Source organism: Rattus norvegicus, chromosome 1 (genome assembly GCF_036323735.1).
Source record: "Rattus norvegicus strain BN/NHsdMcwi chromosome 1, GRCr8, whole genome shotgun sequence".
Classification (NCBI taxonomy): domain Eukaryota; kingdom Metazoa; phylum Chordata; class Mammalia; order Rodentia; family Muridae; genus Rattus; species Rattus norvegicus.
The window spans coordinates 181277908-181295669 of NC_086019.1; the positions used below are offsets into that span (position 1 = coordinate 181277908).

At 45.6% G+C, this 17762-nt stretch overlaps 1 protein-coding gene across 1 annotated transcript in view; it reads left to right on the forward strand.

Annotated features, from left to right (window-relative positions):
* Positions 1–17762, forward strand: part of Xylt1 (xylosyltransferase 1) — a 282826-nt gene that overhangs the window by 199686 nt on the left and 65378 nt on the right. The window contains 2 exon segments of the mRNA NM_022295.2: positions 11247–11419; positions 12906–13108. Coding sequence (NP_071631.1) covers positions 11247–11419; positions 12906–13108 — 376 coding nt within the window.

Sequence of the window (17762 nt, forward strand, 5' to 3'; positions counted from 1 at the left end):
GTTGGTGCAGGACATAGAGGGGATGTCCTCCTTTGGAAGGAAAATTTATAGTAAGAGTCATGATGGCCACCATTGCATAGTCTACCAAGACGATCCCATAGCTGTTCATGTGTTTGTTATCTCTTCTTTCTAGAGAGCTTGCCTCTTGAGAGCAAAGGCTTTTGCAATGGGCATTATTCCCCTACCTAGTCCAGGGCAGTATCAGCATGGCCCATTGTGGTCAATCTTTGTCCCCGAGGCAGACTTGAAAACTTTGAGTAGTGGGAAGCTGTTTGGGAGACTAGTGATACTGAATGTCCTGCGATGTGTGGGGCAGCCCTGACTACTGAGGCGTCGTGATGTCTAAATTCCATGGCCCCTCCAGAGAAGCAGTGCTTGAGAAGAGGAAGGAAGCTAGAACATGTACTTGCTCCCCAATATGTATGCGTGTGGTGAGTAACATGCATACTTATTTCTGTGAGTACATGTACATGTCCACGTGGGAATGTGTGTGTGTGTGTCTGTCTGTCTGTCTGTCTGTATCTGTGTGCACGTGTCTATGTCTATATGAATTGATAATCCACCTTAGATATTTTTCAGTCACTTTCCATCTTTTCCGTTTGAGAAATGGAACTCATTGATTTGACTATGCTGGCCAAATGACTTTCTGAACTCTGCTTTCTCCACCCTTCAAGCGCAAGCTGCCACACCCTACTTTTTGGTATGGGTGTTATAGATCTGAACTCAGATTCACAGATTTTCATTATGGGTAGCTTACCAATTGTAGCATTTTCCAATGTGTTGTTATTGTTGTTGTTATCATTGTTGTTTAAGAAGATGTCTCACATGGCTCCAAATTCACTAGGTAGCCAAATCTGGCTGTTTTCTTGCAGTTTAGCATGGGTGTTGAGGCCTAACAATGAGATTTGAATCCCAGTTCTGCAATTTATTAGCAGGCCAGACCAGCTACTTGCTCTGAGTCTGTTTCCTTATCTAGGAAATGGGGATAATCAGTTCTATCCCTCTACCATTGCATTGTGGGAAGAAGATATAAAAGCACACATCCAGCAGGGCACTGAGTATCACCTTAATTTTATTATAATGGCCCTTTCATCCTTGGTGCCTGGAAAAGGCCACTCCAGCAAGGTAGACCAGAACTCATGGGCTGCAGCCCAGCATTTTCACAGATGATGTGTAGCAGGCCAAGAGACTGGGACCCGGTGAATTGCAGGGAAATGTACCATACGCCATCAATATCCATCCCACCAGTTTCCATTTATTGAGCCGTACATCATTAGAATATCCCTGGGCTCTCCACAATAAAATCAATAAGACGGCGCAGCCACGGGCTGTGGTTTAATAACTCCAAACTTGAATAGGGGGAAAGAAAAATCAGTGAGCAGGAAAATGTCCTGAGTGCTTGGCCAGAGAGTTAAAAGGGAGACTCTTTTTGGTAGTGTGGGAAAAAATTAAGGGTGAACCAGCCTTAGACTCTAGGTAGAGCAGGGGTCTGGGGAGAAGAGATGTGGCTGTCTAAATGTAGGAGGGGCCAAAGGTAGGCACCAGAAAGTCTGAGCACATTATCACCACCTGAGAACTCCCAAGGAAGGCTCAATCCAAGCACCCAACGTCATCTCAGGCTTCACAAAGGGCCCCTTGCATGACCACTAGGTGCCTTCACTGCTATACAACCAACACCAAGTGTGTTTATATAAACCGGGATGCTACAGCCTCCCCAGAGTATCATCTCACCAGACTACAGTCTTATTCATGTATGGTCCGTCCTACACCTAAATATCATCACTCAACACATAATTGTACTTAATTTAGTACTTGTCAGGGTGAGGTCAAGGAAAGATTTTTTTTTTGCTTTTGTTTGTTTTTCTGTGGTGCTGAGAAATGAATCCAGAACCTGGCATATGCTAGGAAAGGCCTGCCCACCCCCTTAGCTATATTCAAACCCAGCATTGTTTTCTAGATCTTATTTGCTTGTGGTTTGATTAATATGTCCATGTGGTTCTGATATGCTGGTGGGGCTGAGAGTCCTGGACCTACACCAGTGGTTTTCAATTACCCTTGTCATAACTACCCTGGGGGAGGGCTTATCGTAGCTCAGATTTTATTCCACACACTCAGAGTTTCTGATTTGGGAGGCATGGACCAGGGCTGGCATTTGCATTTTGCACAAATCCCTTCACTTTGGTGTTGCTGCTATCCATCCGAAGACCACCTTTTAGAAATAGTTGTGGGTCATTACTTCTCAACTAGGGAAGATTTTTGCCTCTGCAATTCCATCAGGCATTGGTTAATGAGCTGAGACTTTTTTGGTTTGCTCATACTGGGCAGGTATTCATGGCATCTAGTTGGTAAGGCGGGAAGTGCATAGGACTGTCCCCACATTGAAGAGCCATCTGCACACAAATAACAACAGAGCCAAGCTTGAGAACTTCATCCAGAGGAGGTGTGGTTAGAAGGTGCTGGAAAATGGACATTTGGGCTTCAGGTGAACTTAACACAGAGCTGCAGGGAGAGCTGAGCTGCCTGGACCCTGTTCATCAGAACCTGACTGCGATGCACATTTAGATTCCTGACCTCTTGTCCGTCTGTTGGCTCAGTGATCATGAGCAAGAGGCTCACCATCTCCAAGCCTGAGCCAGTCATCCAGAGACAGGATCATTTCTATATGCAGCACTGTAGCACAATGCTGGGAAAAGAGCCTGGTAGATGCTTAGTGTGCTAAAGTCGAAATGAAACTCAAGAGGTAATTTCTGCACAGATGTCTCCCTCTAATAGACAAACGACTCCCCCAAAATCCCACCTCAAATGATTCCCAACAAGCTCTTCTAGGAAACCTGGAGTGAGCAGGGGCCCCAAGCCAGGAAAAGTGAATATTGTCTGAACCTTTTAAGTTTCTCTGGGACATCAAGGACTGCTCAGCATCAGCTGGCTATGACCTTGTCTCCTGTGTTGAACACACTCAACACATCCTAGCTGGGGAGATTATATTATAGAGTTAAATTTATATCATCCATGTGCCTTCTTCACCACCACCCTCCTGCCTTGCTGTATTTTCACTACAGTAATTCACCTTTTTGTGTGTTTTTGTTTGATTGTTTGTTTTTGTTTTTTTCCTTAAGTGGGAGCAGGGCAGACAGATGAAAGCTTCTGTTCCCCTGGAGCTGAAGTTATAGGCAGTGTAAGCCACCCAGTGTGGGTGCTTGGAACTGAACTCAGGTCATCTGCAAAACAATATGTACTCTTAACTTCAGAGCTGTTTCTCCAGCCCCACAGTGCTCATTCTTACATGTCCTTTAACATAATTTAAATGCAATAAATAAATAAATAAATAAATAAATAAATAAATAAAATATGCTCACTGGGGCTGTGACAGGCAAAGAAAGAATTAAAATGAAAGTCCAGAGTTGGGGATTTGGCTCAGTGGTAGAGAGCTTGCTTAGCAAGCGCAAGGCCTGGGTTCAGTCCTCAGCTCGGGTGGTGGTGGGGGACACAAAAAAGAAAGTCCAAGATGGTTTTCCCAGAACAAAACCATTTCTCTGGAGACTTGAAGGATGCCTCCCTGACACTCATTGACCTGGAGAAGACTGGGTCGCAGCTGCCATGTTGGAAACTCCTTGGGCACTTAGCTGGCTCCTCCCCAAGGCTTTGATGTGCCAGAGCAAAGAAAGAAAGGTCCCTGGCCTAATCCAAAGCCTCTAGGAAAGGAGAGTCCAGCCTCTGGCTACTTTGCTGGGTGAACAAAGCCAGCCACGTGCAGGAGTTCAGGCTGAGCCTTGCACGCGTGCCTCTAGGGGTATGTGCATGGCTGAAGCTGTCTGCCTTCATTCATCAGTCACAAGCCACTCACTGATCATTCTCCACAAAGCTTAGCTGTATACGAGGCCCAGAGGCCAGGATGTCCTACAGAGAATGAAGCCTAGGGTCTGACAACTCTCAGAAAAGGTAACCTTATGCCAGAGAGTATACCGTTCAGTGTTGGTTCCGTGGTTACCTTAGAATCCCAAGGTATCCAGTTTTTTCCATATATTCCCAGAAGTTTCATTTCACCCATTGGTAAAATAAAGCATGGGTTCTGAAGCCTGGCAGCCCCAAGTGTTTCTTTCCACTCTTTCTTGTATGCACTAGAGAGGGTAATTTCTCATTCAGCAGTAGGGAGCTCTCATGGCACCTGCCTCCATAGACTTTGAGATAATTAAATAATAAATTGCAAGAGTAGGGGTGAGGGGGTTGGCTCAGTCAGTGAATTAAGTGTTTGTTGCTCAGGCATGAGGTTCGATCCTTGGAACCCATAGTGCTGGGAAAGCAGAGACAGGAGGATCCCTGGGTCTTCCTAGCTGATCACCTCAACTTAAACAGTGAGCTCCAGGGTAATGCAGAGTTTCTGTCTCAAAAGATAAAGTTTAGAGCAGTCGAAGAATATATCTGATGTTGATCTTGAATCTCCACATGCGAGCCCACACCTGCATGCAACCCCTGACAGACAGACAGACAGACAGACAGACAGACAGACACACACACATGTGCACAGCCCAAATAGGCACACAATTGCGTAAAATCTGGTTGTGTAGCTCAATGGTACAGCATTTGTATACTACGTATAATGCCTTGGGTTTTATCCCCAGCAATGAAACAAACTATTTCCTAGTAGGAAAAATCCTCCCCTCTTCTGATCCTGTAAATGAGCCTGCAAACCCAGGGCTTCTGCCACAGCAGTCCTTCCTACATGGTGTGCTGTTGCTGACATGTAACTGCCACCCATGAAGGCAGTTTGAAGGGTTGGGGACAGCCTGCACAGTCCACTTTATCAATGAAGCACTGATGAGCAGAGGAGTTGGGTGTCTCCCAGAAGCTCTGCTGTGAGAAGCTGGACCCTACATCCAGCTCCGTGCACCTCCCACGCTATGTTAAGCTGGCCGTGCCCCAGCTACAGCCTCTGACCCAAGCCCATCTGCATGCAACCTCATTTCTACTTCTCTTCAGGGGAAAGAACCAAGTAAGCCAGAAAATGGCACTCTCCGATGCCAGGAGGCACTTTGAGAATATAAACAGAATCAACAGAGAGCCCCGTTGGTGGAGTTTTATTCCAAGCCAGTGGCTCCTTCCAGCTGCTTATGATCAGGGGCAGGTACTGGGGAGAAACATTCTAGCTGTGAGTGTTTACTTGTGAGAAGGGGAGTCAGGGTGAGGTCTACTCTGACCAGATCATATTGCTAGGAGCCAGGGCACCCTTGGGATGGAACCCCTCAGAGCTGGGCTGACTATTGTTTGATTCTGACCATATTGGCCAATGGCTAAATAGAAATGATTCAATTACGCTTGATTTGCTGAGCATTTGCTATACAGACTTGGCCTGTGCTCAGCACTGGACAAAAACACACATGGGAGGGAGTCAAGACATCTATACTTACGCCCATATCTATGTGTATATCTGTATGTATCTGTATAGTTAGCTATATCATTTCACGGTGGAGAACACAAAGGTTTGCAGAGATCATGTAACACCTAAAGTCTCGCGCTAATCCTGACCACAGGCCAAATCTAAAGTCCTTCCATGGGAGTTTATATAACTCTGGTTAAAAACACACACTATTCTAGCAGGGGACCTGAATTTGGTTCCCAGCACCCATGTTGGTAGCTCACAACCTTATAATTTCAGCACCAAGGAATCCAACACCCTCTTCTGGTTTTCATAGGCACTACATTCACATTTGCAAACCCACACACAGACACATAGTTGGATTTTAACTCTCTTTATAACCCCAGTGTCTTTCATTCATCTCCAGATTAAAATTCTACAAGGCAGTCTAATCATAAGTATACCCAGCACATCTACAGAGGTGGTATATACTGTCCCATCCCCCTGTCCTTCAGGAACCCATTCTAATATAGAAGAAGTTGCCTGAGGCCAGATAGCACTACACACTGCAGCTCACTCCCTCCACCCTGCCCATTCACTCACTGAGTGTCCATGATTCTTATGTAAAATAGCAGCAGAGAATTTGCTCTTAGTCTCCAATCTCCTCCTGTAGACCATAGCTAGATTATTCATAGCACCCAATGTAGTATAACTAATCGTGCTCAGAGTAAAACAGCAAGGAAATGTCTGTACATGTTCAACAGTTGTATATTGTGTGTACATGCCTGTACATGTCTCTGTGTGTGCAGGCGCATGGGTCAGATATGTACAAGCAAGGGAATCACCTCAAGTGTCGTTCCCCAGACGTTTTCTGAATTTTGTTGTTTACTTGTTGGTCTTTGTTATTTCTTTTTTGATTCTTGAGACAGCATCTCTCCTTAGCCTGGAGCTCCCCAAGTAGACTAGACTGGCCAACAGTACAGCCTCAGGCGTTCTTCTTTTTCCACCTGCCTAGCACTGGGATTACAAGTGTGCACCCCCCTGGGGGATTGAACTCAGGACCCTATGTGCACAAGGCAAGCACTTTACCCTCTGAGCCATCTCCCAGCCTGTTCATGTGTATTTCAAATACACCTTTTCTATTGGTAGTAAGTTGGCTCCACAAATGCAGATCCCACAGATACAGAAGAATGCTTGCTTCCTGGTTCTTACACACATACCTATGAAAACATTTGGCTTATAGCGTAGGCATAATGATAATTTCGCATCAATATCTCATAACTGAAAAGGGTGTCACAGGAATACACTGTAAGTGAAGTTATTTAAAACTACGAAGTTGTTTCCTCCTGGGATTTTTGCACTCTATTCTTTTGAACAGAGGTGTGTGTCATGACCTTTGTGGATCTCTTCCAGTCACTATCCTTGACACCCAAGGCTTACATGGTCTTCCTATAGACCATATGGTACTGAGTCATACTGAGTTAGTATAAGATGCTTAGCATGGTCCAGTCTGTTACCAGGGGAGCCGCTGGGCTCCTCTCCTTAGTCCTTACTCCTGCACCGCCATCACATACTTGATATTCTCCCCATCAGTGTGGCCTTTAGCATTCATCCGGAGTCAGCTTCTCTGGCGGCCTCTAATCACTCTGATTTTCCCACTTGGTTTCTATTTTATGCCGCTGGAATCTGATTACATTGTTAAGTTCCTGCCTCTTTCTTGAGAGCTGGACAGAGTGTGAGTTTTAGCCTTTCAGAGTCCTCTCTCTGAAGAGACCCACATGGCTCTAGCCACATAACGTTATCTGTCCAACAGATGGAAATCAGCTGACATGCTTCTGAGAAGAGACGACCCCTCCTTTACACAATGGGGACAGTTTGATGGCCCAGAATGACAGTGTTAGGGTTCCTGGGGCACAGACTTGATCCTCAACTCAACTTTCTTCTTTCCATCTTTTTATCCTTCCTTCCTTCTTTCTTTTTGTCTTTCCTCCCTCCCCTCCCTTCTTTCTTCCTTTCTTCCTCCCCCTTCCCTCCTCTCTCTTTCTTTCTTTCTGTCCCATGGCTGGAACTTACCATCTTGAGTATGCCAGGCTGGGCACTCTACTATTGAACTATATGTATCTAGGTCTTTTTAAGAAATACCCTTGCTATGTATTCCAGACTGGTCTCAAACTGGTGGCTCTCTCCTAACTCAGTCTTCGGAGTGTGAGGACTATAGTGTGTTCCACCACACCCAGCAGCTTAACTACTTCTTAACAAGGACCTCCCTGAGTCAAGCTTCCTTGTGCACTAAGGCCAACTATCTGCTTGAAGAAATATTTTTTTATGATAGGATAGCCATTTCACTTGTATGATCTGATTTTCAAACACTGCCTTCCCTACTCCAGAACTAAAGCACCCACAACTCTTTGTATCTGCTATGAATATGTTCTGCTCTCTAACACCCTAAAAAGAAGTTACAAAGGGGGAGGGTTGTTTTTGGTTTTGTTTGTTTATCAGCATCAACACACACACACACACACACACACACACGCACGCACGCACGCACGCACACACACACACACACACACACACGCACATGCACACACACATTATTGACATTTATTAACATCCTATTGGCGGTTCAGCTTCTTCTACTACCTCTGCCTTCACAGTGTGGCCTGGGAAACATGCCAAACATTCTAAGCCTCAAACAGAGTTAATGCATTCTTAACCAAGACCAAGGAACAAACGACTCAGAGCCCCCAACAACAGTGCTAGTATGTGGCGGGCCTTCAGCTCCACTGAACTACCACAGCATCCACTCTTCATCAGAATTCATTCGTTCATTCATTCACTCATTCAGCGACTGGCAAGAGACCCTGTGACTAGAGGCCAAAATGAGTGTTGAATGACTGAATGGCATTGGCTATGATAGGATGTCAGATGGGGAGCTGAATGACTTCCTGAGTTTTGATTGATGAAGTAGGTGGGGGATGAGTAGATAGATAGAAGGGGTAGATGGGTAAATGGAGTGTGTGTGTGTGTGTGTGTGTGTGTGTGTGTGTGTGTGTGTGTGTGTTTGAGAAACAGAGACCAAGGTAGAGACAGAGACAGAGAGAGACACACAGAGAGAGTATATGTATTGTACATATGAAATTGGTAGATAGGAGGATGAATACTTGGATAGATGAGTGGGTGGGTAGATGAATGAAATGGGAGGATAGATGGATGGATGGATGGATGGATGGATGGAATCAATAGGTTTATGGACAAATGGGTATATGAAAGTTTATTGGTCATCTAGAGTCAATCCCTCATTAAATACAGAAATTCTTTCATAGCCCTTTTAAAAACCTCTAGACTCCTGCCTTCTTCCCTCCAGTAACTTACAAAGTATTTCATTAACAAATACCATCGTCAACTTTTCTTTCCAAGATCTTAATGTGATTGTGTAGTCTAAGTTAGTGGTTAAGGGCATGGTCTTTAAGACCCGCTTTGCAGCTTAGCTTAACTAATTAAAGCTGCATGACCTTGAACAAATCCCTTGGCCTCTGTAAGCCGAGGGTTTTCATCTGAAGAATGGAGGTAATAGCAACCTTGCTGGGTTGTCAGGACGATTAATGAAATAATGAGATCAAGGGCAGACCAGTGCTCCAAACAGGTATTGTTATTGGACAGAGCAGGAATGTCCACTCTTGAAGCTTTTGTTCTTCACAGAGCACCCGCTGTGCATTGAATTTTACCTGAGCATTGTGCATCTGGTGGTAAATAAGAAGGATAAAGTCCCTCATCTCTTGGACCTTATGCCTAGCAGAATGCTCAGATAATAAACAGGCAAACACATAAACAACTTCAGATGGTGTTAAATGATGTGCAGAAAATTGAAACAGGTAAAGTGAGAGATAGAGAGGGAAGATAATCTTTTATTGGACTTGGACTGGTGACAAGAAGATGTAGCTATCTAAGGTCCAGGGAGACAGTGTCCAGGAATCACTGGCAATACACCCCAAGATAAAGTAGTTTGCGCAGGTAAAAGGCAAGAAATTGAAGGGTGAGCTGGTCATGTGACTGCTCAGAGCAGAGGTCAGAGGAGGAGCTGTGTCAAGCTGAAAGCCCAACCCTGTGGTTTAGACATTACTCCTGTTGGTTTGGAGTGGGGGTGGGGTTGTTTGGTTTGGTTTGGTGGTTTTGTCATTCATAAAACTAGATGAATGATTTAAAGCATATAAGTTTCACTATGTAGCCTAGGTTGACCTAGAATTTGTGATCCTCCCGCCTCAGCCTGAATACTGAGATTATGGGTATGTGTCACCATTCTGGGCTTGGACATCCTTCATACTAATCTTGTCCTTTGGAAAGAGCCTACATCTAGCAGCCATTAAGTTTTCTGGTAGCCACCAACACACTCCCAGTCTCCAGCTGCTGAGGGGTCTGCATTCTCTGGAACCCCAGTTGACACTCTGGACACCTGAAACCACAAGCCCAGACCCTGCCAAGAGTAAAGTTAAACTACAGGAGATTAGATCAGTCTGGGAAATCCAGACAGCACCGAGTCGGTGTAACTTGTAACACAAGTAACTTGTAAACCTGGAGGGTGTTACTGGCCTTGTCCCTGGAGACAGGGATTTTTCTAAGGCTGATTTGGGGATAAAAGGTGTCTGGAACCATTTATCCAGGTGGATTGGGCATAGGGTTTGGCTCTCCAGAGGTGATAATGGTCCATGACAGAGGCAGATCTTCAGCCTGGGTGATTCCAGAGCTCAGCTGGGTCATTAGGATTTAGATAGTGGCAGCCTCAGAAGAGCTTCTCTCTGTTTTGATTTTCTTCTGGCAACTTCTTTCCAGACAGGAATGGAAAGTTCTTACCATCTTCTAGTTTGATGTGCAGCAAGAACTTCTTTATCTGTTAGCTCCAACAAAACTAAGGCATCGTCTCCTTGGCAAACTTCTTATTTGGCTCAAACATCCATCTGAATAGTGTTGCACAGAAAGAGTGCCAAGTTCTGGCCAGCCAGTCCTGGACTTCAGGCCACCTCTGGATTGATAACCAAGATGATGCTTCCCATATCTGTAGACTGAGCATTGACAAGAGAAGGAGCCACAGAAAGTGTAAGATCAAGGGCTGAGGAAATAGCTCAGTTGGTAAGGTGCTTACAGTGCAAGCAGAGAGACCCAAGGGCAGATCCTCAGCACCGATGTAACAAAGCCAGTCCTGCAATCCTTGTGTCAAGGAAGCAGAGACAAGAGGATCACTGTTGCTGGGATGAACCATCATGACCAAATCAACTTGTGGAGGAAAGGGTTTATCTGGCTTACACTTCCATATCACTGTTCATCATTGGAGGAAGTCAGGACAGAGACTCAAACAGGTCAAGAACCTGCAGTCAAGCACTGGTGAAGTACAGTAAGCACTGCTTACTGGCTTTCTCCTCATGGCTTCTCATCCTTCTTTCTTTTAGAACCCCAAGACAACTAGCCCAGGAATGGCACCACCCATAATAGGCTGGACCTTACCTTATCAATCACTAATTAAGAAAAAGCTCTACAGGCTTGCCTGCAGCCTGGTCCTCTGGATCATTTTCTTACCTGATATTCCTTCTTCTCAGATGACGGCAGCTTATGCCAAGTTGGCATAAACTAGGCAGCACATAGTTGGATGTATGTATCGGATGTATGTATCAGCTGTTTCAAACTCCCGTGGTATAAAGAGAGCGCCATAAGCACCACAGAGGCTCCTGGCACCTTGTATATGGACAGCATAGGGTCTAGGACTTGCTTGGTTCCACTGAATCAAGCTCCAGGACTCTATACAGATGCTATGTTCTGGTCCCAGGAAGTAGGAGACAGTTCCTACTTCCTAAAGTGCAAGCCATCCTCAAGCTCATCTCTACGGTCTTCTGGTTTTCCCCAGGCAAAGCCAACAAGAATGTCCAGTGGGATGAGGATGCTGTTGAGTACATGCCCCCCAACCCAGTCAGAATCGCCTTTGTCCTGGTGGTCCATGGCCGTGCCTCTCGACAGCTGCAGCGCATGTTTAAGGCCATCTACCACAAAGACCATTTCTACTATATCCATGTGGATAAGGTAAGGAGCTGCTATTCACATCCCTGTGCTGGGCTTCCTCTGCAGTCTGTCTATCCATCTCTGATCTTTCCTTTCATCTCACAAGTCCAGGCTGAAGTCTAGAGATGGAACAGCAGCATGTGATTCCTAAGTGGTCTGTGTTTGTGAGTGTGTTCGTGAGTGTGTGTGTGTGTGTGTCTGTGTGTGTGTGTGTGTGTATGTGAGTGTGTGTGTGCGTGTGTGTTTAGCTGTGGCGCTCAGCTTTCCCTATAGAAGAGCTTGGTTGTTTGCCTTTTTAATCTTCTTCAACACATGATAATTACCCATATTTATTGATTAAAATCTGATATGTTGCTGTATGTATACACAGTGAGCCCGTCGGTTCAGAAAATTAGCATATCCATAGCCTTAAATTCTTTTCATTTCTTTGTGCTCAGATCATTCCAGATCCTCCCATGGGCTTTTTTCACCAAGTTCTACATTACTGGTAGTGTTTGTCTTCCTCCTACATAACACAGATACACACACACACACACACACACACACACACACACACACGAATTTCCTCTCAAAAATCTAACTGTGCTGTGTTTTTTTAAACCTCCTCCTCTCCCTGTGTTTTTTACACTCCCTCTCCAGTGTTTAGTGCACACTGCCTGCCCTCACAGATCTGTAAAGCCAGATATCCTAGGAGTGAGTGCACTTTTTCTAGAGAAGTCCAGGTAGTTGAAATATCCTTTTAGACCATATGCTAATCAGTTCTTCCCTTGCCTGACTGCAGCCACAGAAAACTGTCCATCAGTGGGCGTGCCTGTATGCCAATGAAACCTTATTACCAAAACCCACACTTGGCTTGCTGACCCAGGAGTCATCTTTTCCTAGAAGTTTCTGTTAATCTGTAGATGTCACAAGATATGTGCATGCCTAGACGCCTAGAGTGCCTAAGGTGGAGGTGTGAAGGTTGCTCTGAGGTCAAGTTCAGCCCCTTTCTTCTCAGAAAAGCACAGAATGTTCACCTACCAAATGCGAGGCCCAGTACCTTTAACACTAAATGAATCCAAAGAGGGAAAGGGGCTATTTTTATCCCCAAGATGTGTTTCTAGTCATTCTGTGAAACAGTAAGGGAAGAAAAGTGGTCCTGAACGACAGAACATCGAAACCCCGCCTCCTACCCACAAAGAGTCATCAAATTTAGATAGGCCCATGTTCTTGAGCTTGGTACCTTGAGATAACATGCAGCAGTCATCCGTTACCACGTAATGTTCTAGGTCCATCACCTCAAGCCCACTGGTTGACTAACTCTGCAGTGGGCTTAGGGAATAGGAACTTCAGTAGCCAGTGGTTGAATATTGGTATAGAAAGACGCTGCAGGTCAGCATGGCAACAGCCAGTTCCACTGTGATCAGACACATCAACCACAAGGGAGAGAGGTGGTTGGGATGTCTAGAGGCTGATGTCCTTTGAGCTGTTTACTGACCTCTTTTCTCCTTTTCTCTCCTTGGAAAAGCGTTCCAATTACCTGCATCGGCAAGTGCTCCAGTTCTCCAGGCAGTACGACAACGTCCGAGTCACTTCCTGGAGGATGGCCACCATTTGGGGCGGAGCCAGCCTCCTGTCCACTTACCTGCAGAGCATGCGGGATCTACTGGAGATGACTGACTGGCCCTGGGACTTCTTCATCAACCTCAGTGCTGCTGACTACCCCATCAGGTGAGGCAGTCACCCGCTCCAAGGCAGTCAGTTCCTGCTTCCCTCCCTCTTCCTGTAAAAACAGTGAGGAAACAGAAAAGCACAGGCAGCCGGCTTCCTTCCTGTCCAGTGGAGCATCCTGCCTCCTAGGATGTGCTGTGTTTTCTGTATGAGATCAGCCAGCATTGCATTCAGAAAGCGGAGGGCAGAAGTAGGAGCACATTGTATTCCTAATGAAAAGGGCCAGGAGAAGCCTTATGAATAATAGAAGAAGATGAAGTAGAGGATGCTGCCTTGGAAAGTGTTCCAAGGCAGAGGAGAGCTGGACAAGCCCTGAGGAGGGAACATACCTGGTGTGAGCAAGAGATGGTGGGCTTGGAAGTGCTGTAACAGATAGTGAGGGATGGAGTAATAAGACGCAAGGTCTGAGAGTAGTCCTAGGATATGTCATGGCACTGGTACTCCAAGCCAGATGTATGTTTTATGCAGAGGAAGGACAGATCTGACCTTGATGTTGAACTCAAAGGAGTCTACTAGAAAGGCAGTTGCTTATAACAGTCCAGCCAAGGTCACATATAGGAAGTGAGAAAGACCCTAGACCCCTCTAGAGCAAGATGTGTTGGCAATCAAGGATGGAGCAAGAACATTCTAGACCAAGCTTTGTAAGCTGTGAGCTATTGACATTTCTGCTGGCTAACTCTTTACTATGGGGCTTCCCCTTGACTATATCTTGGGTCTTTACCCACAAGCTCCTAATAGCATGTTCTGCCCACTTATATCCTTCTCACATAATATCCGAAGATATTGTCAAATGTCCCATGGGGGCCCAGATCACCTGCAGTTGAGAGTCACCACTTCTTTATATGAAAAAATATAATGGGCAAAATTATTAATTAAAAAATGAACATATTGCATCTGAGAAATCTAAAACTGGATGGAGTTTAGTGAGCAACAGCTTGAGGAAAGGTGACTCTATCTAGGCAAGAATAGAGTAAGGGGTTGTCTTCCAATAAAGGACTGAATTCATAAATTCCTCCAAAATGCTGTGTATAGCAAGTGCTGTGGGGGGAGGGGGGAATTCCTTGATCCTTTGTCCGGAACCCAGTAGTTAGGTGGCCAAACTGAAGTCCACTGTCATATAGTGAAGACATGACAAAGCAACGACTAGAACCATTTCCAAAGCAGATGTTCCTTCTGCTTGAAATTTACCTCTTGGAAAAATCAGGAGACTGGGCTATCTGTATAGTTGCAAGCTGCCTAGAAAATGCTGGAGAATGCAGGCCAGGTAGGCATACCCACAACTGCTGCCCCCTAGTTATGCTTTTCTGCATTGATTGTAGTCCCAACCGTGGTCACTTACCCAGAAGGATCAGGGTCCTAGAGGATGAAGGCTCAGACTCTCACCAGATTGCTGAGCATGGAAATCTAACATCAGTTAACCAAAGGAGCAGCAGACTTACAGGGACATAAATCCATCCATGTGACCCCAACAGGCAATAACAGACTCTAGCAGAGCACTAAGGATTCACAACGTACTTGGTGCACATCAACTACTGTCATCTAAGCTGCAACCGAGGTTGCGTTTTATCTTTGCAAGGGCCCCAGCTATCTTTCTCAGACCATGCGCTGAAGGTGTGCTCTTCATGGCTCCTTCAGCTTTATAACTCGGTGTTTGTCTCTGTGCCTGGCTTGCTCTTCCTCTGTCTCCCAGGTAATTGTCAGAGTGCCACCCACTGCCTCAGCTCTTCTGTGCACCCTGTCCTGTCAGCCTCATGGCTAGCGGCACCTCATGCTCCAGGCCCTGCTGTTTCCTCTTGCTGTTGTTTCTATGAAGTCGCCCCACACAAAAACATATGGATTTTGCAGATGAATGGTTTCATCCTGGGCAACTCTGATAGGTTTCACGTACCATCTGCTCTTCCATCTGTAGCTTCTAAAACGACTCCTTCCATCCCGGGAAGAATAAGAAAGTTAAGAGCATTCTCAAAGTAGGGTGGAAGTGCCCACTTTAGACATTTCCAAGAGGCTTTGGGAGCTTGGGGAGACTTCATGGACATAAACATCCTGAGGAATCCACTCTGAGCCCTCCCCCACCCCACCACCAGCATTACTGGGAGTGCAGACTCTCTTCTTAGATAACAAAGACTCGCTGGCTTACAAAGCCATAGACATATTAGCTCCTGGACACAGGTAGCCCTGTGAGTTGGTGCATACTACTTCAATTGTGTACACCTCAATTTTCTACCTTAAAATTGAGCACGATAGCAGTGCTTCTTGTAAGAAGCTATAGGAGGAGGAAAATGAAAAATGGTCCCACAGAGGCATCACACAGAGCCTGATGCATAGCAAGTGCTGAGTAAATGCAGGCTGGTCACAGCGCTGGTCACAGCAGTGGGGTGATGTGTGCTTCACAGGCAGGACTTCACACTCCCCCTCCCTTCAAAATATTTCCCCTTTCCCTTTGATGGAGTGAAAAGCCAAGTGATTATTTCTTGACTCTCTTCCCTTCCCAAGGTGTGAAAAGCAGAGTGAGTCTGTGAACAGCGTTTCAAGAGAAAACAAGACATAATTTGTGTGTAAAGGAGATTCATGTGTGCGGGTAATAGACAAGCTAAGATTCTTTGCCTTCCTACCCTGCTGTTGATGTGGTACTGCCCTGTGAAGACTCTGGTTGAAACTAGTTAAATGCCCACTACATAGTTAGACATGAATGTTCCCAAGTTCTACTTCCCACCAAAAGGCATACTAACTGCATTTTTCATGTCTACCTAACAAGGAATTAAATCATACCCAGCATCCTTTTAACTGGCCACAGGTATGTAGTGATGAGGCCATGAATATTTCTCCTATACAGAGACATCCATCATTAGGACTTTTGCTTTAGCAAAAAGTAGAGAGATAAATATGTTCACAGCCCCTCTCAGGGTTTGTATACTGTCTATGGGATGTGTGTGTGTGTGTGTGTGTGTGTGTGTGTGTGTGTGTGTGTGTAACAGAAGCTGTAGCCTAAGGCAAACAGTGTTGGCACATTTCAAGCCAACAGGATCTGCCTTTTCTGCCACTCAGGGACACAGTGCCATAAAAGCATAACACCTGGGACCCACTGTGTAGACACATAAGTTATGTTAACCACAGACTCAAACCTGTGTCTTGAAAGAGTGCCAGTGTTAGGGACCATACATTTGAATAAACTAGAAAGTGCCAGTAGATGAGACAGGAAGCAGGTAGTCAAGCCTTTCTACAATCTCCCCAAACCAGGTTTATATGAGACCTAACATGGAAACATTCCCACATACCTAGTAAGTTCCAGAACCTCTGTGGGGACTGTAACACATATTTTGATTCTCATCCTATAAAAGAAAGGTGTATAAGAAACCAGTAGCTTTACTGGAAGTCAAAGCCTTGTGAAGAACAGTGGTTTAACAGGCCTACAGTGAGTCAAAGATTTGCCAAGACCTGAAGCAGAGCTGAGGTGCCTGAGGCACCCAGAGTCTGTGCTCAGTCACTCCTATGCCATCATCCCTTCTATCCTTCATTGGCTCTTGGGGATGGAAGAAGTCATGTGACTGACACCAAGTGGTAGCCACAAACATGAGTGCACAGTGCTTTGCAGGTGCCAACCTTCCAATGATGCTGTGGGCAAGGTGTATTTCCAGTGAAATTCTTGCTTGCCCCTGATTCTCTGCTGAATAGGAGAGCTCTCTCCAGCAGTTCTGGTTGCCTGGGGCAGATTCAGAGTTATAAATAGAAATCAGAGACTTGGGCTTGAAATCCAGGCTTCCTTTATCTTCTTCCTCGTTGTCTTACTGCTCAACAACCTCTTGTGACAGCAGTTCAGGGGTGTCTTGGGGAAGGAAGAATTCAAGCCAGCCTGGTGAGGCCAGTGGAGAGAACCTTTATACCCATGAACGAATTGAGCAGATGGGCCTCCTTCTAACAAACACAGTGGCTTCATAGGTCTACTGTCAATTGAAGCCTTGATAAGACCACGTCAAGGTCTTGTGATCTGCTTTGAGTGGATCTGTAGGTCAAACAGAGAATCCAGCAGAACAGGGCTTCGTGTTCACTTGTTAATCTGTAGGTACCTTGGTGTCCACACTGGGAAACTTTAGGGAAAGAGCTCTTATGTCCATCTGGAGATATAGTGCTGGTAGCTATGGGAAAAGAGATGAAAAGGCCCACACGGAGGTGGGAAGACCATGGAGAAAGCCAGTGCTTCTGATGCTCCAGAACCATGTCAACAGAACTGCTCTCAACCTCCAGGCAGAGGCAAGCATCCAGAAGATAGCCATAAGAGCTTCCAGAATCCATGCAGCCATTTAGCCTCTCAGTTAATATAGCCAGGCAGCCACCTTCTGCTTGGGGAACTAGAGCCCCGCACCTGTGCAGGCAGCCTCCTTCAGGAGACTCTCAGAGCATTTCAGTGCCTGGACAAGAATTTGGCAGAGCAGGTTCACGAGAGTTGCCTGTGAGCCAGAGAAGTCATAGCCTATAGTTTGGAGCAGAATGGGGGTTGGATAGATATGTCTTCTCTTAATTTCCTCATCTGTCTTATAATTGTGATGAAGTATGTATAAGTTGAAACTTAACTATCTCTGCCATGAGGATGCAGATGAGTGGCACTGAGTGTGTTCATGTTGGGCTATCATCGTACCCCAAGGACTGTCTTGACCTA